The 22,285-nt window shown below is 41.2% G+C and overlaps 2 protein-coding genes across 2 annotated transcripts; both read right to left on the bottom strand.

Annotated features, from left to right (window-relative positions):
* Positions 1 to 205: 205 nt before the first annotated feature.
* On the bottom strand, positions 206 to 13,271 carry ltn1 (listerin E3 ubiquitin protein ligase 1). Its single transcript, XM_037120055.1, has 32 exons — positions 13,109 to 13,271; positions 12,694 to 12,900; positions 12,398 to 12,496; positions 12,011 to 12,241; positions 11,862 to 11,914; positions 11,582 to 11,762; positions 10,755 to 10,928; positions 10,355 to 10,545; positions 9,760 to 9,907; positions 9,414 to 9,671; positions 8,946 to 9,260; positions 8,534 to 8,746; positions 8,347 to 8,388; positions 7,821 to 8,010; positions 7,483 to 7,722; positions 7,246 to 7,399; positions 6,966 to 7,116; positions 6,629 to 6,839; positions 6,354 to 6,510; positions 5,908 to 6,021; positions 5,675 to 5,802; positions 5,447 to 5,582; positions 5,178 to 5,322; positions 4,698 to 4,911; positions 3,992 to 4,229; positions 3,525 to 3,602; positions 3,250 to 3,436; positions 2,319 to 2,484; positions 1,960 to 2,180; positions 1,550 to 1,744; positions 1,188 to 1,355; positions 206 to 1,027 (listed from the first exon to the last, which is right to left on the bottom strand). The coding sequence occupies exons 1-32, from the start codon at positions 13,148 to 13,150 to the stop codon at positions 965 to 967; spliced, it is 5,310 nt and encodes a 1,769-aa protein (XP_036975950.1). The 5' UTR covers positions 13,151 to 13,271; the 3' UTR covers positions 206 to 964.
* A 1,488-nt stretch (positions 13,272 to 14,759) lies between these two features.
* On the bottom strand, positions 14,760 to 21,987 carry tmem135 (transmembrane protein 135). The gene is made up of 15 exons (XM_037120104.1): positions 21,807 to 21,987; positions 21,232 to 21,359; positions 20,675 to 20,767; positions 20,435 to 20,468; positions 20,259 to 20,324; positions 19,899 to 19,945; positions 19,769 to 19,810; positions 19,495 to 19,677; positions 19,325 to 19,394; positions 19,072 to 19,239; positions 18,749 to 18,812; positions 18,544 to 18,620; positions 18,278 to 18,376; positions 17,544 to 17,611; positions 14,760 to 17,321 (listed from the first exon to the last, which is right to left on the bottom strand). The coding sequence occupies exons 1-15, from the start codon at positions 21,942 to 21,944 to the stop codon at positions 17,186 to 17,188; spliced, it is 1,413 nt and encodes a 470-aa protein (XP_036975999.1). The 5' UTR covers positions 21,945 to 21,987; the 3' UTR covers positions 14,760 to 17,185.
* Positions 21,988 to 22,285: the final 298 nt, after the last annotated feature.

Genomic DNA, 22,285 nt, shown 5'->3' with positions numbered 1-22,285 from the left:
AGACTTCGTAGACGATAATTAATGGTAATACACAAAACAATAAATCTTTTGACAGAACTCACTGCAGTCTATTATATTTAGATCAGCTCAAGTTTCAAGCACGTTACAATGATCCATTCATTATTAAAAATCAGTTTCTGTGTGGAACGTGGCTTACATGTTTTCCGCATGTGTGCTTTGTTGAGTCGAGGACAACACATGTCTGTTAATAATGTCCATCTGGTTATATTTTATTAACTTTCCAGCATCATTTACAGCTGTATGCAGGCACAGGGAAAGACATATATCACAAGAGATTCTGATATTTGTGAGCAGTGGTGTTTAGAAATGAAAAAACTAAACCCTTAAGGAGCCTCCCTTCTTGCTTTTACATGTGTGATCTCTCCATGTCATAAAATAATAAAGGCATGTCACTAATCAGACATAATTTATTTACACTCCTAAATATTAGGAAAGATGTGTGAAACCTGGGCATTACAGCACTTGGATTATCTTTTTTTGTTTGTTTCTAAAACGACTCACTTAAACAGGTGTTAATATAAAGCACCTGGACAGCTTTGGTGTTTCCGACTTTGTGATTCTGCCTCTAAACAGCTGCATGTTTTAAAGACAAATTAAGCCAAGAAAAAAGGACAAAAACTGCTGGGACTATCTGATGCTGCACATTTACAGCACAGTAAAGAACTGGTGAAAAAGAAACTGCTGACAGTTTATCAACCCTCGCTGCCGATTGTGAAGATTAAAATCGCCAATTCTTACTCCATTTTTCCGTACCTCGGTTGAAACCTCGGCTTAGCACATTAAACACAATTTTTCTAGACCAAATAATGCCCCCGGTGTTCGATCTAAAAAACTTTCAAATACAGAAGTTTCTCAATAACCTCCTTCGTGTTAATCACGACCAATACAATACTGCTTGATTGAAGTGGTGTCAACCTTTTGTCCATGCTCAACCTACTGCACCTTAGAAGAAGGTTTCTCTGCACATCGGACAGGTGGACTTGTTGCTGGAGGTGAACCATTTGTACTGTGGGAAGATGAGGAAAAAAAAAAACATAGATTGATGTTAAAGACAACAACAAATTTCTGTCAGCAAGCAAAGTATGTTGACTTCAAACTAAATGTTGTCATGCACTGAATTGTGTCTGGTGTGTGGTATTGTCATGATCTCTACACATCGGTCTCACCAAACAAGCCGAGTGGAATTTTTTCTTGCAGGTGCGGCATCCCTTCTTGGGCAGAGAGTAGTTGGAGCCGTGGATGACAGAGAAGCAGATCATGCAGTCCTCTATCCCCTCGAAGCGCTTATCCACGTTGTTCTTCCACAGAGCCAGGCCCTCCATTATACTGCCATTCTGAACAAACACACACGCATTTATGTCTTTCTTATTTGTTTTCTTTTTCACAAGAATCTTCTTGGCCTGTACTGCTCAAGAAAACTTCACTGGTAGAGACTTAACCTAGCCTTGGGTCTTCAGATCTAAGAGAGGACGCTACTTAAAAAAACAGCTTCTTGAGTTTATATCCACTGTGTGTCTGTGTTTCTTACCTGGTGTGTGAGGTAGGTGCTCAGCTGCAGCATCCAGTTCCTCCACTGCTGAACGGCAACCCCCACGCGCCTCCCACTCTCGACAGCGATGGAGCCTAAAGGGTAGTTCTGTGGTAGCTGAATCACCAACTCGATGAAGATATCATCCACAGAATAGGTAGCAATCACCTCCCGCGCTGCCGAGCGGGCCTTCACCTGGGGGAAGATGATAAATAAATAAATACACTGTTTGCCTTTGCTATCGGCAGTCTTTCCTTCTAATGATTAGACATCTGATTAACAATTTATTATCTGCCTATTATTCCTGCGTCTGTATATTACATTAACTCAGACTCAACAGGAGAAACGCAATGATCAGGTATGCTGAGAAGATACACCCCCCCACACACACACAGTGTTTGACAACTTACAGTCATGCTGTCAAACATCTGAGTGCTGGAATGGACCGATGAGATCTCCTGGGCTGAGAGAACAGGACTGATGTATCTAATGGTGAACTTCTCCACAGCTGCGCTCACTCTCTTCTCCTGGCCGTTCCACCACAGCCGCACCATGGCAGGCAGGTCCTGCACTGTGCTGTAGTACACACTGCAGGCCAGATGGGGGAGCTCCCACTCAACACTCTCGCTTTCTGTGGGCAAGACGCACAGGAAGTGGAAATCTAAGCTTGTTTACATTTCACAGCCTGTGTACAGAAGTCCTGTGTGTGTGTGTGTGTGTGTGTGTGTGTGTGTGTGTGTGTGTGTGTGTGTGTGAGAGTGTGACTCACTGTCAACAGCCAGAGACAGGCTCTCTGTGAAGAAGGTTCTTGTCTCCTTCGTCTCTGCGCCCTGGCCCGGGTACATGGGGTTCTCAGGCATCAGTTTGAAGAGGTGAAGGAGGAGCTTGTTGAGGGAGCAGCTTCTCTTAAGATACTGAGCATAATGGGCACGCAGCTAGAAATAAATCAGAGGAGCAGTCAGTACTAGGACAATAATTTGCTATGAACATTAGTCTTCTCAGACGTCAAAACACAATTGCTGTGTTTCCATCTAGATGTCTGGAAAATTTGAAGTGAACTTTTAAAATGTCACAAAGAAAACAAAAAGATAATGCAATGTTTGTTTACATGGACTGTTTGGAGCGAATAAAACAAGCCTAGTTTCACCAGAAATTGGCTGTTGAGAATACATTGCACATTGTAGAAGAAGAAGAGGTGGTGAGCTGTAAAACAAAACCAGTTGTTTGCCAACCGGCAATAAGCCTCGAGAAGAGAAAGGATGAGAACAACAGAACAAAGAAATCATAGTAGTAGTAGAAAAAAAAAACACATCGCCTTTGCTAGCTACCATACAAAAATGGAGAGGAGGGAAAGAAACTGTTGATGCTGTCGACAGTGAAAACTTCTTGTACTCTGCGAGCCGAAACAGCTGATAAGTCATGAGTTGAATGTTCTGAAACGTTTTTTAAATTTTTCATTGAAGGCATTAACACGTTTCTACAAACAGAAAAAAAACACCTTGAGCGTGTATGAAAACCTTCTTGCAAAATGAGAGAATGTTTTTTTACACTGCGAGACTCAAACTGCACATAAAAATGCTTTGATGGAAACACGGCTACTCTCACAATGAAAGTGCAAATACAGATAATTAGAAGAAAAAATAGCAGACATATTGTACAAAGCATTTGTTAATCTGAAGCCAGGCCTTATCATGACTCACATGTGAGGGCGAAGATTTGAAAAAGGTGAGGAGCAGCTTCCAGGACAGTAAATAGCCCAGGATGCAAGAGTACTCCACGCTGAGAGGCTGGACCACTGCAAACTCTCCTACTTGAAGTCCTGCCAGGATGCTGTCACACAGCTCCTCACAGGTCGACAGGGCGGCCATCAGAGACACTGGAGGGGAACTGAACAAAAATAATAAACTGTATCCTGTACAGATTTTTATCTGCTCACATGACAATACTTAGAATCAAGCAACTATCATGCACTTACAGACATGGCTCATCACTGTCATCATCAGACTTGTTGTTGTCTCCTTCTCCATCACACTCAGGCAGCTGAGGCATCACCCTGTGATGACAATAAGCGAGTATGTTCATTTTAGTTTTTTATCTTGTGGTTGAATTCTGATCATTCTCAGTCACTTAAAAATCTCAGAATCACTTGAATCATAACACATTAATGTGGATTTACAGGTCAAGTGTTTAGGATTTAATGGCATCAAGCAGTGTGAAATGTGAAAGGCCCTTCTCCATCGACAGTGTTCAGTCTGTCCATTCAGGACTAATGAAGATAGAAACATTATTACAGAAACATAGTGGGGCAACACTTCAGACACCGTGGAAGATTATACAATGATGATCAGACATGATTATCAAATGATACATTCCATATCTGCGCCTAAGTCCTACAAACTGGACCTTTAAGGAGAACCTATCCGTGCTCTCAAAAGTCCTTACTTTTCTAACAAGTGGTAGACAGTCATCTGCAGAGGCCTGGCCTTAAACAGCAGCAGAGGACAGAAAGTGTTGAGTAGGGTCTGGAGGGGCTCCGGCAGGTTTGTATTCTGGTCCACGATGAAGCGCGGAGGCAGGGAGTTCTGTATTAGCTGCTGCACAGGCACATATGTCAGAGCCACGCCGACTGACTGCAGCACCGCCAAAGGGAACACAGGGTCGTCTGGTTCAGTGAAGGCATCTGCATTTAGACAACAAACAGAGGAAAGGACTGTGACTGTTGTGCACAGTGATTATATCAATTTGTCTTAACTGCTTGTATTTTGTAATGGAAGGGTTTGGAATGAAGTCAAACATGTTGTTCATTTAGGATTTTATGTTGTAATACACTGTGTTATGCTCAATAAAGTGCTGGAATGTAACAATGTACATTTACACTGTATTTATGTATTTATTTACCAAGTATTTATGTACACATTTGAGATACTACCTTGAGTATTTCCCTTTTATGCAAATGTTTACCTCTACTCCACTGCATCCAAGTACATTTAGCTCGGAGTGGAGAATTTTTACATTGTGGTGTTAGTATTTTTAACTGAAGCAAATGATCTGACCACTTCTACGACCGCGTAAATGTCAAACAGTTATTGTCAAATTTTTTTTTTTAGAGATAATGCCATACCACTTAAAATAAAATCCACAGACAAACCTGTGATACTGATGGGCAGAGGCAGCAACAGGTTGTAGATTCCCTCAACGAAGAAGTCAGCCCATTCACCAGCCAGTTCTGACGGCAGCTTCTCCAGGACGTCGGGCGAAGATGATGTGAAGAACTGGTTCAGATTCACTATCAAGGCAGCATTCTCACACACAAACAACTGCACCCATGGGTTCCACAGACTGCTCACATTCTCGCTGGCAACCTGAGATTGAAAGAAAGCAAATAAAAAGTGAGGGAACACTTTTAACCAAAAATATGTAGAAAAGGTGATATTTAAACCACAAAACCTTCATTTTACATGAGGAAGCTGCAGAGTAGCAGGTTGAGTAAGAGTTTAACACCCCATGGCAGGAAGATTCCCCCGCCCCATTGTCCTGGAAACTAAATTCTTACACGCTCATTGAGGCACCACTCCATGGCTGACCTCAGAGTCACAAAAAAACACAATACATATGATCTTTGTCTCACCTCCAACCAGGCTAACATGGAGCAGAGCAAAAAGTCCCACTGGCTGCCCCCAAGAACTGTCGGACGATGCGTCACCAGCCAGGACAGGAAACGCACCATCTCCACAGTCAAGTTCAACTGTTCTGGAGTTGCTTTAGAGAGGTCACTGAAATACAAAGACGGAAAAAGATTTATGAATAAAGATTATCTATAATTCAACAATGTTTCAGGAGATATTAATAAATATAAAAATGTGTAAATTTGTGTGAATGTGTTAGTGATTACATCACCTGCCAAAGAGAAACCAGTCCTCCTTACTGTTCCTCCACTCCATCACGGTGGCCAGGATTGCCTGCACGACCTCCTCATCTATTTGTGTGTTGGCTTTTAGACAGCATAGCAACACCGCCAGACAGCCATACACATCTGTGACACAGCCAAAAATGATCATTATTTACTTTGTTCAAAGTGCCTATATATGCATTTGTGTGTGTGTGTGTTTAAATGTGTATTCTCACCATCATTCTCTTGCCAGCTGATTATTCCAGCAGTAGCCAGAGCAACGAGAGTCTCTCTGTCTTCTTTGGTCATGGTGGGGCAGAGCACCTGCAGAGTGCTCAGTTTGCTTTGAGACACTGGGAACAAACTAAGTAAAGACAGACAATATTCAGTATGCAAAATCCTGATAACAGTAACCATGTAAAGGCCCTGAAAGTGAAAATTTAATGACTTGAACAGATAAATTATTAACCTGTCAGCGCTGCCATAAAGCCTCCTCACAGTCGCATTGTGAGTGGCTGCCAAGTTGTTGGTGATGATGTAGTTTTCCAGAGTCAGAGACCATAGACCTCCATCCTCTACTGACCTTCAGGGAAACAGTATGCATGTATTCAGTGGATAGTTGAAATAATTGCCAAGGAAAGTAATGATGCACCAAAAATCAGTGCTGATAAATTTTTCATCTTGTTTCATCAGAAGAGGACATATTTATTAAATTTCTTTTTATCCATCCAAGTAATCAGTTATGCTTTTATTGATGTCCAGATCATATTAAGTCCGACAAATTATTCAGAGGCTCCGCAGATCAAGGTGAGTAAAAGTTCTGTTTATGTAGAAAATCATTACACGTCTTGATCTTGCGTGATCTTGATTTTAAGTTAACTCCTCCTTCGTCAAAAATCAATGAGCATAGCTTACCTTGAGTAGAGTTTTTCCAGTAGATCTTTCATTGGAACCAGAGTGTGGAGGCCTTCTGACAGGCCCCAGTCAGTCAGTAGACTGCAATAAGCAGACACTATAGCAGGGCTGTACTCGACCTCCTTACACCACTGTAGGGCGTACAACAGTTCTGAAACTGTTAAAAGACAAATATAGATATACAAATACATGTTAAAGCACATCATAGATTATTTACCCTTTTACAAACATGTTAAACGCAAAGTTGCACACAAATGTCCTGTGTGATTGAGTACCTGTGTGCTTGAGGTTTGGCAGGTGTGAAGGACATTCTACCTCCTTTTGGTCAGGCGGTATGAATGCAACAGATCGGGCCACCCTCCCCAGCAAGGCGCAGACACATAGGTGGGCCGGCAGCCTGGTTGTCAACCTAAACCTCCAGGTGTCCACGGAGGATTTTTCATAGACTGCTCGGTGACGGCTGGCCAGTAAGGGGGTTTTGACCCACTGCAGAGGACACAGAAAAAATTAAAGGACAATTCGTAAATGTCACCCGTTTCGTGGAAGCAATATCCCTCCACAGATAGTTCGTCTTCATAACTGATAAAGTGCCTGAGTTATTTGCCAGCTCACCTGAGGAGGTAAGGCTTGTCTGATTCTTGTCCATTCTGTCTGGTTGGGCATCAGCTGGGTAAAGAACTGGACGAGGAGGGGGGAGTCTTGATCGCAGACAGAGATGATTGTCTCCACTAAGCTTTGTACAGCCACAACTAGAACCTGTAGACTAAATCCCATAGTAAAAAGAGATAGCTGGAGTCACAACAAAGTTTTGAGACAGATTCTTAAGAAATGGCTGCACCGGTACCAACACAAATCGATATAAACTCTACATCAGAGGAAGGTGTTTTGTTACCTTTTGATGTCCAGGGAGACGGTGAGTAGTTGATTTGTCACCCAGAGGGCTGCACTGTGCAAGAAGCCTCCCTCCTTGACCTCATACTCAGAGTGCTGGACCAATGATTGGACCCCAGCTGCACACACTGTCCTCAGCTTACCTAAAAGTGAGTCTTTTGAAGCAAAATCAATAAACATCAGTTATTTTACTTATCTGACAGGTATATATATGTTTGCGAACTGTGACGGTACCTACCAGACAGGTGACTGTGTGTTTGATCTTGGGCAGTGAGCTGGAAGACAGTGAGCAAAAGTTCCTCAGCAGAGAGCAGAAGAAGACAGTCTTGTACTGAAGAGAAGAATGTGGAGGCCACATCACAGATGAAGGAGATGAGTGGCTCCATGTTGCCTGCATCTGACAGACTCTTGGTCTCGGACAGAGTGGCATGGAGCTTCTCCAAGATCTTCTCCATGTACACCTCCCCTATCACAGGGTCTGCGCAAGTAAGAACAGATAAAAGAGGATAAGAAAATCCACAAAAATCTACATTTATAGATGGAAAAGATTTTTTTGCTGCGTGTGTTTGTGTTCACCATTGTTGTGGTGCTGAGAGAGGACCAGACTGATAAGAGTCCAACTGTGGTTGCTTCTAGAAGAGGTGGAAGAGGAAGAGCTGCGTCCCACCTTGCAGAGCTCCTCAGTCAATCCCAGGAGCTGCTCGCCCAGAACTGAACCTTTCAGCCAATCAGCACAGCTCTGAAGAGTGTCAGCATCTGCACATGCCTGATAGTACGGATATTGGAGTGGCACATTTATAACAATGTAAATGCGGCGTATCAGTATCTGGACTGCAACAAATGATTATTTTCATTGTTGAATAATCAACCAATTGTTATCATGATTCATCTTTAAGTGTTATCAAATTGCTTCTTTCTGTCCTTTTACAATCTGAAATCACAAGGAAAAGCAGCAAATTCTCACATTAAAGAAGCTGGAACCAACCAGCAAATGTCTGACATTTTAGCTTGAAAAATAACTGAGTTGATCAATTGATTATCAGATAGTAGGTAGTAGGTAAAACATGTTCATCAAAGTCTTTCTAAACAAAATGACACATACCCTCTGTATTACTTGCAGGATAATCCCCCACTGTAAATCCATCTGGAAAGTAGTGTGAAGAGCACAAATGTAAACACAGAACCAACAAATACAGTTGAATCTACAACAAAAGGAAGGATCCTCATGTCTTATTAGATATGTGAATCAACAACAGGTTAAATGTTCTGACATCTGCATTTCATGTTACCGTGGTGATGTGGTTGAGGACGCGTGTGGTCTCCTGCCGGCTGCAGCAGTAGAGCGCGCTGAAGACCATCTCCACCAGGTGCTCAGTGTCTGTGCGCCCCTCCTCAGCCAGCCACACCACCACCTGCTCCAGCAGGAACTGCATCGCTGGATTTCTGAGCTCGTCCTGCTGTTCACGGTTCATTGTTGTTGTTTCATCTAACTCGACCAAGGTCTACGCCAAGCACATTTTGGGGAAAAAGTTAATTGCATTAAAATATTCTCAGGGCTGTTAAAACTTAATACCAAAAATACTGAATGTGAAAGGGCCATGCCAGAGTTTCCCTTTTAGTTTTACTAGAACAACGTTCAAAATATACCAAACTGGAAAATTTAAATACACTCTTTCACACTGATCATTGAACATGACTTACACTGAAGACCCTGGTTGTGTGGAAAGACCGCAAGAGAAGTGAGAGGAAAACAAGATGTCTCTCTGACTTTTTCTCATTCACATGCACCAGGCACAGTTGGGCCAGCTGGCACACTACATCCTCAAAATGCTCGGTCTGTGGGGAACCGAGTGCCTTCTCGTTCACAAGCTCTGACACCGACTGCACGGGCTTCTCAACACCACCTTCCTCCTCAACTCCAGTTTTCTCATAGTCCTCTGGCTTAGAGAAAAACATCTTGACAGATTTCTTCTTCTGGGTGTGCTTTCTTTTTACTCTCTCGGGGTAACGCATTACCTGGATAGAATAGGAGAGAATAGATTTATTTAGTCACTTTGGCCACTTTTTAAGACATAAGTGGCTGTGACAGCCACATTGATTTGCTGTATCCTTTGTGCCAACATGGAGAGTTCCCTGAATTCACAAAAAAAAAAAAAAAAAAAACCTTACCTGCAGCAAGGTGGCTACCCCTTCCAAAGCCTGTGGATCGGCGTCCTTGTTGTCAACATAATGCACAAACATAAGACCAAGCTCCTCCCAGAAGTCTGCAAGAAGCACTTGAAAGACATCCTTGCCTTCATTTGCTTCACCTTCATTATGTAACCCTGCTCTTTTCTCCCAGGAAACGAGCATTTCAGTGACCAGAAGGAAAAGTGGACCATTCTGAAGGGAGGTATTTGCCAGAGCCTTTTCCAGGAGTGGCAGGAGCTACAAAAAGACAAACAGAACAATGTAAGAAAGCTAAGGACTCTAGTAGATTTAACGCAATTGAAAGTTTAGGATTGTGTGATCCCACCTGCTGTGAAATAAGCATGGTCCGTAGTTTTTTCTGATCCTCCTCCTCTTCTGTATGGTGCAGTATGCAGTATCTTAAGCACTCAACCACAGAAGTCACTATAACAGCACTTTCTGATGGGCTTGTTGCTGCACGCTCACTAGACAGACTGAGAAACCACACAAACATTTAAGGTTATACAGTTTAGCGGCAATTAATAATTAATTTGTTGTCAACTGTTAAATTAATCACCAACTATTTTCAGTTTGAGTGATTTTTTTAAGAAGAAAATTCAAAGATGATTCCATCTTGTGAAATGTAAATATTTTCATTTTTTTCCTCCTCTATGGCAGAAAACCGAATATCTTTTGGTTGACAACAAAATAAAAACACATAGAATCCTCAAATGTGTATACTAAAAATTCAAGTAATACATTTTCTTAACTTATAATTTAAATTTGCATAGAATTGTTTACTTGATTTGAAAATGAATACACAATGACTATACTGTCACTATTAATTTCCCTTTGAATTTGATAAATGGTAAAAAATTAATTATCATTTAACCAAAGCACACATACGCACGCGCACACACACAAATACACAAACAACTCACCCTTGTATGAATGACGTGAAGAAGGTGGTGTAGAAGTCTAACATTGGGTCAGTGACCTCTCGGGGCAGTTTGCTGAGGAGAGGCATCAGATTAGGGTGGAGTGCTTTGGCCATGCCTTTGCCACCATCTTTTAGCAGAGCCCAAAGTTTTGGTAAGAAGCCCTTCTTAGGATTCACATGTGTCCAGCAATCCTGAAATAGGAACACGAAGATATAAAATTAAACACAACCTTAATATAAACTGGCTCACACATCTACTTCAGTGTCTGTACATTTGTAACATGATTAGCACAGGTTAATATATTTCCTCCGAGAGGTACCTAGTAAGTCTACAGACTAACATAGGTAATAGATGATAAAATGCATTACAATGTGAGGTAATGATTTCAACACAAGCTTACAGGGATCGTAGACACAACATGAAGAACAGCTTCCCACACAGGAGGCAGCACTACAGGGTCCGTGTCGTCAACACTGAGGAGAACAGCAGGGCAGAGTCGCGCTGCTTCAGCCTGGACCAGTCCTGGAGTGTACTCACACAGAGCACACAACATCTCGAAAAATGCCCCTCGCACCTGAGGAGCAATACAACATAGTAAGGCAACTATATTCTTCACAACAAATTTTTCTTCTTATTATTATTGTTGTTGTGTTGTTATCATTATCATGATCATTTTCATCATCATGCATATTTATTATTATGACTATTATTATCATTGCAACGGTACTGTTGCTGTATATCTGGCAGCACAAACAGCCATCATTTTTTGCATTTTATGTTGCTGTCAGTTCAAGTACTACAATACAGCGCTGGGAATAAAACATGTCTACAAAAAGTGATTGCACAACCTAGAAAAAGTTGTATTTATTCAGAAGTTTATGTATGAAACGGAAAGCGGAAGAATGAACATTTAGTACCTTTTTTTCGTTGAGTTAAACTACTTTATGTGCATGCCAGGTGAACTACTTCATGAATTATTTAGATACAACCCTTATCCCATAAAATCTGTTGTTTTCACTTTGCATGTTGCAGGCATCGATTCCACAATATATTTACAGAAAAAATTCAAGTTCATCAGTTTGAACATGAAATATCTTGCTTTTGTAATGTATTCATCTGAATAAAGCTTGATGAAAACCATTGCATTCTGTTTTTATTTGCATTTTACTTATAGCTCTGACTTTCTTTCAAATATCTAAGCACAACTGTTCAGCTGGGTGCCAGTACCTGCGGTGTCTTGTGTTTGCCGTACTTCCAGAACTTCCCAGAGTTAACAAGATGTGCTAGTCGTGGCTCCAGGGCGGTCCTGTCATTCTGGAGCAGCAGGGACAGCAGTCTCTTCACCCCCAATAGAGAACTGGTCAGCATGCGCACATATTTGGCTTCTCTCTCTTCTTCTGTTACACTTCTAGAGAACAGAGGGAACCAGTGAGAGAATATATCATCATTGTGTCTACACAGTGAGAGGAATGGACACAGAGATATCATGAGCTAAGGTTTAACTCACTGTGGATCGCTCAGCGTGTCCGCTGTCTCCTTTAACAAAATATCTTGAAGCACCTGCAATATATGAATACAACATGTTATGTTAAATTTAGCTCATCAGATCGAAGCTCTATTCTCTTTGTCAACACTAAAGCCAACACAACTACTCACGTTAAGGATCTCATCCTTGCAGAAGCTGAGAGCCTCAGGCTGCTTGGTGGGTGAGAAGGCAGCCTGGAAGGCCTGACACGCAGCAGAGGCTGCAGGTGTGTAAGTGTCACACTGAGACAGAATCCAGTGGCCCATCAAGCTCTTCAGAAAGGGTGCTAAGCTGCGACGCACCTTCTGCACCAGCTGCTCAAAGGCCTGCTGTGTGGCCTCCCTGATCCGTCGATCGTGGTCCTGATAGAGATAATGTAAACAAAATTATTCTTATGTGAACACACCTCATACTCTTGAAGTTGCATACATTTAAGTTCCATTCATTCAATAAATCTATAAAATGAGATAAATAACTATCAATGTCACACAAAAATAGGACTTCAAGGATCAAATTACCACTGATATCTTGCAGTAAATCCTGGGCCAGTATGGCAATACACCCTTAACCTCTTCAGCATCCCGCTCCTGACACATGGACCCAAAGTCCTGCACGGCCTGTGGAGAGCACACAGTAATAAAACACACATCTGAACCATAGCATATCTTCAGACTTGATAAGACCCAATTCAATATTGTTATTGGTCTCATGTCAAGTGCTAGATTGAAGTGCATATCTTTCATTTATTAACACGGTTAGTACGTTGTTGTTACATGTGGTTGGTAACTTGGATAAACTCGAAGTTCTTACTCACTTTAAGTCTGGTGACACCATCCCTCTTGGAGAGTTTCCTGAGCACCAGGCGGAAATCAGCATCTACCAGGTTGTCTATCTCCTCCGCGCCGTGGACAGCTGGGACATAACTCAGCTCTGAATTAACCGTCGTGTCAAAGCCCACAAACCCCGGGATGACACCACCCTCCCGGGTCAGTACCTCGGCAGCTCGGCCGCTACTGGACGGCTGGTGACGGGAGGAGAAACTCTTGGTTAACACAAAAATCTCAGCAAAATGTGGCGACGGAAGTGTGTTGATTATGAAACAGTTCGGTCATCAGTCACACCTAGGGTTAGCTTAGCCGCCTGCAGGCTGCTAACATGAAGTTTGTATTAGCTTGTGCTAGCAGTCTCACTTCAGCACATTACGTTAATTTACAGAAACAGGTACTTACCCGAACATTTCCTTTGGTTCGCTGTTTATTCTTGCCCCCCATGGATACACATTAACCTTAAAGGTGTCCGTTTTCCGAACCTAACTTATTAATGAGTAGCTTTGGCAGTAGTTACAGTGGAGAATGGAAGCTACTGGTCGTTCTCATGCTGCACAACTGAAGACTTCCTGGCTGGATATTTCAAAATAAAGCGTCGTCTTCACTAACGTTTATCATGTATGACGTGTAACGTTATTAGCCATACTTTACAATTATACAGCTCCATATTCATTTATTTGCATATTTAAGATTACATGACGTCAGTACACTAATTTAAATGAATCCAGTGCATTCAAAATAGTCAAGTCTATTTCATGAATAAATCCAGTATTTGATAATATGCACCATAACGCCACACTGGTTATCGATTCCTTACTGTTTTATTTTGTTGTTATTGTTGTTTTTCAGTATACATGCATACTGTAGTTTTAATTTAACTGAATCAACATGCCTTTTTTTTAATCAATTTCAAACAAGACATGTCACACGCTTTTATTTTGAACAGGAAATCATAAAACAAAAGTTACTTACATGTGCTTACTTGACAGAGATATTCACTTCCGGTATGGATTTCTTCCCCTTGTCTATTTGGAGTCAACTAAAAGAATGATGTGCTCATCACTGCCCTCCAGTGACAGATTACAGACCCTGCAGCCCTGTTAACAAAAAAACTTGAATGTTTTTTTATTTGTCAGAGAAGGGGGAGGTAATTTTGCCCTGATTGTGGCGGGAGAGGGAAGGTCTTCACGTCTCGTCTGCAGACCATACATTTGGTCAGTAAATTTCATATACGTTGCTGTCGATCAAGCTAGATTTTTTTGTGTATGAGTGGCGTGATGCAGGCACTAAGTTCTGCAGTGTTGAAATGTAAAGAAAAAAGGGGTTACTGGAAGTAATATTTTGTATATCTAATTTCATGGCATCCTGCTCTTTTAGGAGGCATCCTCTGAGCATCACATCCAAGCTCATGGAAATTCAGTCAAATTCAAAGAACTTTATCACAGATGAGTATTGGCAAAAGGCGAATTTTATGATAATGTGGTTAGGTGGAAGTTTGAAAATCTGCATTGACACTGAAGCTGAAGTCGGCTTTGTCTTGAACCCCGACAACAAAAAAAGGCCACCCGGCACATCTACAATAACGTATTACATCAACAGAGCATAGCCTCCACCATGTTCCAACATCTGTACTACATCAGTGTCTGAATGACACACATTATAAATCACAGCGTTTCCCTTTGAGTTCCAAACAATGTTGCAGTGTGCGGTGAGATGACAGAGGAGAGGACAACACATGGACACAGTTACCTTTGACTCTTTACAAGCAAGCTTTATATGTAGAAGAGTTTACTTGAAACTTTTTTGTGAAACATTTGAAAACAGCTGATAATCAACTGTAACCATTTCCGTCTTCTTGTGACCTTGAGATACACAGAAATGCAACAGAGACAGAGTGAATGAGGACAAGTATGTGTACCAAACAACTTTAACTTGAAGAAATGTCTACTGCCCTGAGGATCAGAGGCCTAATGGCTGCTCTTTACATTATCTTTCTCCTTAACATTACAATGATATAAGATCAAATCAAGCACAGAAATCAAACAAGTCACACTTAGAATTACAAAATATTTTAATATACACCTTTTTTTTTTACATCAATCAAAAACATTTACAGAGTTGTATTATAATTGAGTAGATTTAGTTAATGTGTCACTATTTTTTTTTTTAAACATCTAGTCTTCAGTATAAATAGGAACTTTGCTCTGTATTCTTTACAATCATGGCTTTATGTACGGAGGTCAGGTGTGTCTAAAGCTGGGTTGAGTTAAAGAAGTGAAAGCAAAATTTGCCATTAACCAACAAGTAAATAATTGCCAGAAATTTGAGATGTGTACCAAAAGATTTTACAGTTTTACAGTGGAATATTATGCAGTCATTTCAAATCTGGAATGAAAGTGTTACAAATGGCCCCAAAGGGAAAAGACGTCATTTGCACCAAGCACAGATATTTTACAGGAACCACAGAAGTGCCCACTGTCCCCTTTATTTAACAAACTGCAGAACCACTCTATCTATCACCTGGTGAGAGATGTCCAAACATCTTTTCTGGCAGACATCCTCATCTCTCAGCAACGGAAAATGAAAAACAAAAGCGGATTGGGCTGTGCGGATTTTATTCACAGAAACTGATACCTTGTTGCCTTCGGGCAAGTGCACCAACATGACAACAAATTCTTCAGTAAACAATGTTTCAATCTGTGTTTCAATCTAATGTGGATTTTTTTAGCGACAGGGTTCACCTTGGAACTGACACAAACTATTAATCAAAACGCAAAGCAGCCACATCACTATTTCTCAGAGCTCATGTGAAACAACCATGTATTTAACTCAAAACTGCATTTGGCAGTATTAGTAAATATTCAACATTGAAGTCATTTCTAATCCAAACACGAGAGTGAAATTGAAAAAGATAGAGCAGGTTGGCCTTAGCGATGCCTTTTTTATTATTACTATTATTTGTGAAGAAAATGTTTTTTGATGGTGCAGAACTTTAAAGAGCATTACATGGATGTGCAATTCATCCCGTGCATCACTTAACAAACTTGGCTTTTCAGTGCTCTTCAGTGATGTAGTTCATGTAATGCATTTTGTACATTAAAGGCTGTTTCACAAAAACTTAGAAGCCCATTCTCTGATCGAAATGTTTGAATGCAGTAAATAGAAGCTACATGTGTATTCGACTGTAAACCACAGGTGAAAGAGACACCCATTTTATCTGTTCTGCCACATCATCCACCTCTGGCTGAATCATTCATAATATATGACTACGTGTTTCTTATTCAACATTCTATGTTTAATACACTTCAAATATACCAGTCTCTTTGAAAAATAGATTACAGGGAGACACGTGATTAGTGACAATCTGCAAACTGTAAATCCACATTTTAAAGTAATCAGGTTAGTGATCTGTATGTGCTGTGAATGCATTTGTTGACATTATTAGTCTCAGTACAGTTTACAAGTAAACAGTGGATTTATTACATGTTTAACTAGCTGTATTTATTGTAGTTTTATGTGTCTTAAATGTAAAATTATTTGTTTTCCCTCCATTTACATCAAAATTGTGTATATTCTAATTACTAATCTTCCATAAAATAAACGACCAAATTCGGCGTGGTCCTTGATGCTTTCTTTTAAACCATTAAGCTCTATGGTAGTAATTTCTGTCAAGTGTCGTTTAGAGAAACACTCTAGTGTGTCTAACAGTGCAGATTTGGAAAACAAAACTCAAATCACATTTAGAAATCAATGAAATGCTTACAAAAAGAAAACAAACACCTGCAACAGGTTAAAAACGGTGACTTTCCACCTGTGTTTTACATCGTATTTCACATCACAGACCACAATCTAAACACATCTCATAATCCCATAATCTAATAAAGAATAAAATATTTGATAAGGCTACATAATCATAAATATCATCAGTTGCATCCATCGTCTCGAAAAAGTACACATTCAGAAATGATCAGGGGATAATCTCAAATTCCTCCTCAGATATCGCTGCGTCTACTCCAAAAAGTTCAGTTAGTTTCACCGGCTGACATAAAAGCAACCATCTGATTAAACCAAACTGTGTTCAGTCAGTATAAACAGGTAACCTGCAAAATAACAAAACATTACACTGAAAGCATAAAAGGAATGTTTTTGGATCCAAAGTGAAATCTTTTTATGTTTTGCAAATTATGTCATTAAAATGATGCATTCCATTTATTTTACCGGTTACCTGTATCCATACAATCCCCATCAGTTGATGTGCAACACCACGCTCGACACTGGCTACGCCTTGCTTTGGACAGGCCTTCTACATCCTCTAAAGCATATCCCATCACATAACGTGAACATCATCGCTTCTGAGCTGTTAGAACATCCGTTTAAAAAAAAAAAAAAAAAATCCATAAGTTACTCAGAAAGAACAGTCAGAACTGTTCATTTCCTGTTGAGGTAACCCTAAAACCCCTCCCAGAGCTCGGCCCCAAATCATCCGAGCTGGATGTCGGCTCCTGGTGTGAGAATGGTGGTGAAGCGGGGGTCCAGTTTGGGCACAAAGCCTTTAAAGTCCCTGGATGCCTGAGTCCCAAACACGTCTAGAACCTGTCTGTTCATCAGAGCAAATCTGGGAGAGGAGACAGAAAAATCATCACTGTACCATCATGAAAAAAATACAACTCAAGGAGATTATGGACAGAAAGAGTCCGATTATAGATCAATCTATCACGACAGGATTGGATTAAATTGTTTACGTGAGACTACCATACATGCTGTATACTGTAGTTTAAGATTCACTTGTCATTTATAACAGATTCTCACAAAACAAAAGAAATGAAAACCCTCGTACCTGCCCTTAGTCAAACGCAGCAGGAACTTCCAATATGTAGGCCTGAGGTTCTGCACTTCCATGACGGCCTGTGTAACAGTAATGTGTCATACATAATGTCTTTACTCACCCTGAGTCACATGTAGCTCAACACAGTGTCATCGGTACAATGAAATGTGTTTGGTGAGAAAACAGGTCAGCTCAGCAGTGAGCGCATGAGTCACATTAACAGCACCAGTCATGTAATGATGAAATAAGATCAAAAAAACATATTAATTTAGAACAGCTGCAAGAAACTCAAATTTTGTGTTGATTCTGGCGACCCCTGTGGACAAAAGCGGTAAGGGCACCACCATTTCCTGACAAAGATCTTGATCTGGTTTGTTTTTGAGCAAGTGAAAGAAAGATGGCACATATTTCTAATACTTTCATTTTTTATCTTTCTATACACAGCTGTTTGCAGGATGCACAGTGGTGAGTTAATGTATCCATTTATGGTTATGCAAGATTAATGACGGTTGGCAAAACTACCGTTCACACACATATGCCGGGTGTAATCCTTCAGATGTGGCTGCCCAGTTCTACTAATTTTGTCAAGCCCCTAGCAATTTTATGACTTCATAATGATAAGCCAACAAGCCATCATAAAATGCTAGATTAGAAGACAGTTGCTGGCAATACAGAAGAATCCATTGCCATAACACTAGACTACAGGGCCGGGTACCAATATGCATGTTTGTGTACATGTTACTTACAGCTTGGAAACAGATAGCAGTGGAGATGGCATATAGCACTGTGTCTGCATGAGGGAAGTAGGGGAACCGTCCGGCCTCAATGCCCTTGAAGTACATGGTCTATGGACAGAGAGACAGAGTGCATGTGCTGTTAATGATAAACTGTCCAATACAGATAAGCAGAAAAGCACAATAACAATAGCCTGCAAGCCAATTTTCTGCGATCTGTTTTGACGAAAATACGGTGCTTATCAGTAAATGCTTCATGCTCCGATATTTTCTTTTACCTCCACCAGCTTTGTGAAGAGATACATGGATATCGTCGTACTTTTGTAGAAGAACATTGACATACCGGCCAGGAAGCCTAGAAAAAAACAGCAAGAAATGCAAACAGACAATCATCAAACAGAGTCAATCAGCCGGGACATTAGAAAAACTCGAGTGCACGATTGGCCTGCAGTGATTTCATTTGATAGTTTAGGCAATCCTCACCAGCAATCAGTGCGTGGAGTTCGTCATCAATGTTTCGCAACCAGCGCAGCAAGCAGCTTGTTCCCTTGTGTGAAAGAGGAACACATAAATCTTAACAACGTGAAACTCACAAATGTAAATCAGACATAGAAATCAGATATTACAAATCAAATGTGTCTTTAAGGTGATGGGAGGCGGAAACATATGTTGTACAGTCGATATATTCTGGTACTTCAAGGCAGATGTTTGCCAACCTGAAAGCAAGAATTGAAGCAAAACAGAAAAAAAAGGAAAATGGCAGAAAACAAAAAACAAACAAATAAACTAGAAAGTATGAAATGTACCTTGTAAATACTGACAAAGGATCCTAGAAAGGCCCCTAGCTGGAAGTTCTCTTTGTTGTAGAAGAGGGAGGGGAGCCGTGAGGGTTTAGAGAACATCTGCCTGAACGTTGAGGGAACCTTAAGACAACACTGAATCAGGTAGCCAACACTGAACATCCTGACAAAACCCTGCCCAATGCAAGAAAAGAGAAAAGTATTTAATACCATCATTGACTTACACAGAATTGTGAGGATTTTTAAATCAGTGTCTCACTTTAATGCAGTAGGAAATGCAGTTGTCCTGGTAATGTTTACAACATCTGTGCCTTGGACCCTTTTTGCATCTGAATTATTAAAAAAAAAAGAAAAAGAAAAGAAAAGTAAATTCTGGGCACTCTTTATAAAAACCCATGTGTGCCTGTGTTGAGGTGTGCATTCTCTCACATGGATTCTAGCAGTTCCCTGGTGTAGGCTAGCAGAGTTTTCCTCCTGGAGCTGGGCCGTTCTGCTGACGCCGGCGAGTCCTCTCCAGTCTCTATAGCAGCTGTCCTCTCCAGGGGCCTTGTGCAGGTGTGTTCTGCTGCCATAACAGAGTGATTGGGAATCTCTTCTTTCCCAATGATGAACCTGACACAGTAGAGCCCACACCACACCTGTGAGTTTTAGCAAGACAGCAGGAATCTAAATCAAGGCATTAGTGGAAATGGGGACCACTTACTTTAATGCAGAGAATGCAAAGCCTTTGAGACCATCTTTACTCCTGCAGCAAAAAAACAAAACAAATTTCACTCAAAATGTGAGCATTCCTCTATAAATGTTTCACATTGGGTTGTGAGAATTTGTCTGACCTGAAGTAGAACATGTAGAGCGATGCAGTTATGCAGAAGAGGAGCACCTAATGGGGAAAAAGAGTAAAAACGAGGGCATCAGGAAAAACAGGTGAAACGTAACCATCAGGCCATGCATATGAATATTTACACTATGCATTGAAATAGGAGCTGCTGGACGTGTGGTGTATCTTCATATCATGCACTGTAATCCACTGTACATTCAAGTATTATTCTCCATCTGCCGAGGCGTGGCTACCTGCTAACAGGAAGCTAAAGCAGACCTGAGAGCCTGTGATGATAGCCACGACTCTCCCATATCATGTAAGATATAATTCATCTCCTCAATCTCAGCTCACCCAGAACTCCCTTTCATCTTACCTCGCCGTGCCTGATGGGTTTGACCATGCCTCGTGTCACTGCCATGCGGAATAAGGTCTCAGTGGCCTGACAACAAAATCAGAAGATTATACTTTTACATACACATTGTGTCGTGAAAAGCAGACATATCTCATCACGTGTAACAATAACATTTAAAAGAACAGAGCAGCTCTTACAAGATTTGCCATGTATATTGTCAGCAGCCCTCTCCTGAAGGGGAAAAAAAGGGAGATACATGAATTCTCAATAGACACAGAATCAGTATTTAAGATTTAACCAACAACTTTATTACAATCCCTAAAAAGACAGTGCCGTTTTTTTTGTTTGTTTTTGTTTTTTTGTGCAAAACACGAGCATACTTTGCGAGAACAGGAGGAGCAAGAAAAAGTGAACAGACTCTTCAGACAGAATCTCACCTGCTCTTGCGCTCCACGAGGATGGCGATGTAGGAGGCAGGCAGCGCCGAGCCGAACCCGGCAGACCAGGAGTTGAACCCTCCCAGAAGTTTCCTAAAGTTAGCAATATACAGCTTTACTGCACTGTTCGTTCGGTGGTTTCTGTTATTTGTTTGTTTGTCTAGTTGCTTTTCACAACTGGACGGTAGTGAAGACGAAGGGTCACTGTCTGCCCAAACTCTATGCAAATAAATAATGCTTTGGTCATATGTAGGTCCTGTCTTTTCCCTTTAAATCAAAAGCAAAATTGTTTGTATGGCCTGCTAATGAATTGCCTTCCTTCAACACATTTGTGTGGTAATGTTAAATGTATTTTTTTTTTACAAGAAATCCCCACAGGGTACTTGAACAACTCTGAACAAAGACACACACACGACTGCTTAACTTGTAGGCTTGTGCAAACAGTCAAACTGTTCCTCGGGTGTGTCTGTTGAGCTTCTGAAACTCTTGCATCTGATCCTCATAATCTCAGCTGGGCTGTGTGATTGATAGGGCACATCTGGGTGACATCAACTGACCTGAGAATGCAGAAGAAAACGATATAGAGACCCCCATTGGCAGTGAGGAAAGAGGTAGACCACAGGATCTCAGGGAGAAGCCTTTTCAGATAGTAGTCCTTCTTCCTTCTCCTTAGAATTGCTGCTATCTGCAATACACAGCACACACTGGGTTGCCAAACATTGCAAAAATCATTAAAAATATAACTGTGAATGTATTCAACTTCGCACTGGCGGTCTCAACAGCATCGAGGATCTGCGAAAGGACCAGGGCTGACTGGTTGAACGAGTTAACTGCGGAATTCAGAGGTTTGCAGAACTTATCAGATGATGTTTTTCAGTTCACTGGTAATTAGCCTGTAACTCATGACCGTGTCAGAATGTGTTTTGTAAAAGGGCAACTTGGTGCAAATGTCATTCCTCTTTCACAGACTTAGAACTCGTGCGTGAACTTGACCGTTAGCCCCCCGAGGGTGAGCAAGCGTCACGTCAGTTTGCTGCTCGTCTCAGAACTAACTAGTTAGCTTTACTTGGTTAGCAAGCTAACTTTAGCTTCAGAGCGTCCAAATATTTGCAGGTCAAGCGGTGAAACCTACCAGATAAAGAGGGGCGTATATTTTGAAGGAGACCTCCAGGGCACCCCTGGTTACATCCACGGCAGACTGCACGCACGACGGGCTCCACGTATGGCCGATCTCGTAGCAGCTGTGCGGTATTTTGCTGAGAGCAGCCATGTCTGTACCCAGACAGCCACCGCCAGGCACCAGCAGGAAGACAGAGAGGCGCTGCCGTGCGCGTTCACTGTGAGGGGAGCGCGGTCACGCAAAGGAGCTGTGGACGCGCACGGCGCCTTTGGGACAGGACACTGATGGTTGAATGGAAATCTACTTAAGAAAACACCTTGATTTAAGGAAAAAAATCCGATGTTAGTCTTGATTATGAGATGTAAATGCATAATTATGAGATAAAACATCAAAATTATTAGATCAAATGTGATGATTATGAGATGAAAAGGCATAATAATGAGTTTAAAAGACCCAGTTATGAGATCAAAGGTAATAACTGTCAGATAAAG

Source organism: Acanthopagrus latus, chromosome 13 (assembly GCF_904848185.1).
Source record: "Acanthopagrus latus isolate v.2019 chromosome 13, fAcaLat1.1, whole genome shotgun sequence".
Taxonomy (NCBI): domain Eukaryota; kingdom Metazoa; phylum Chordata; class Actinopteri; order Spariformes; family Sparidae; genus Acanthopagrus; species Acanthopagrus latus.
Note: the sequence above shows the minus strand (reverse complement) of the source record. Positions and strands in the feature narration are given on the sequence as shown.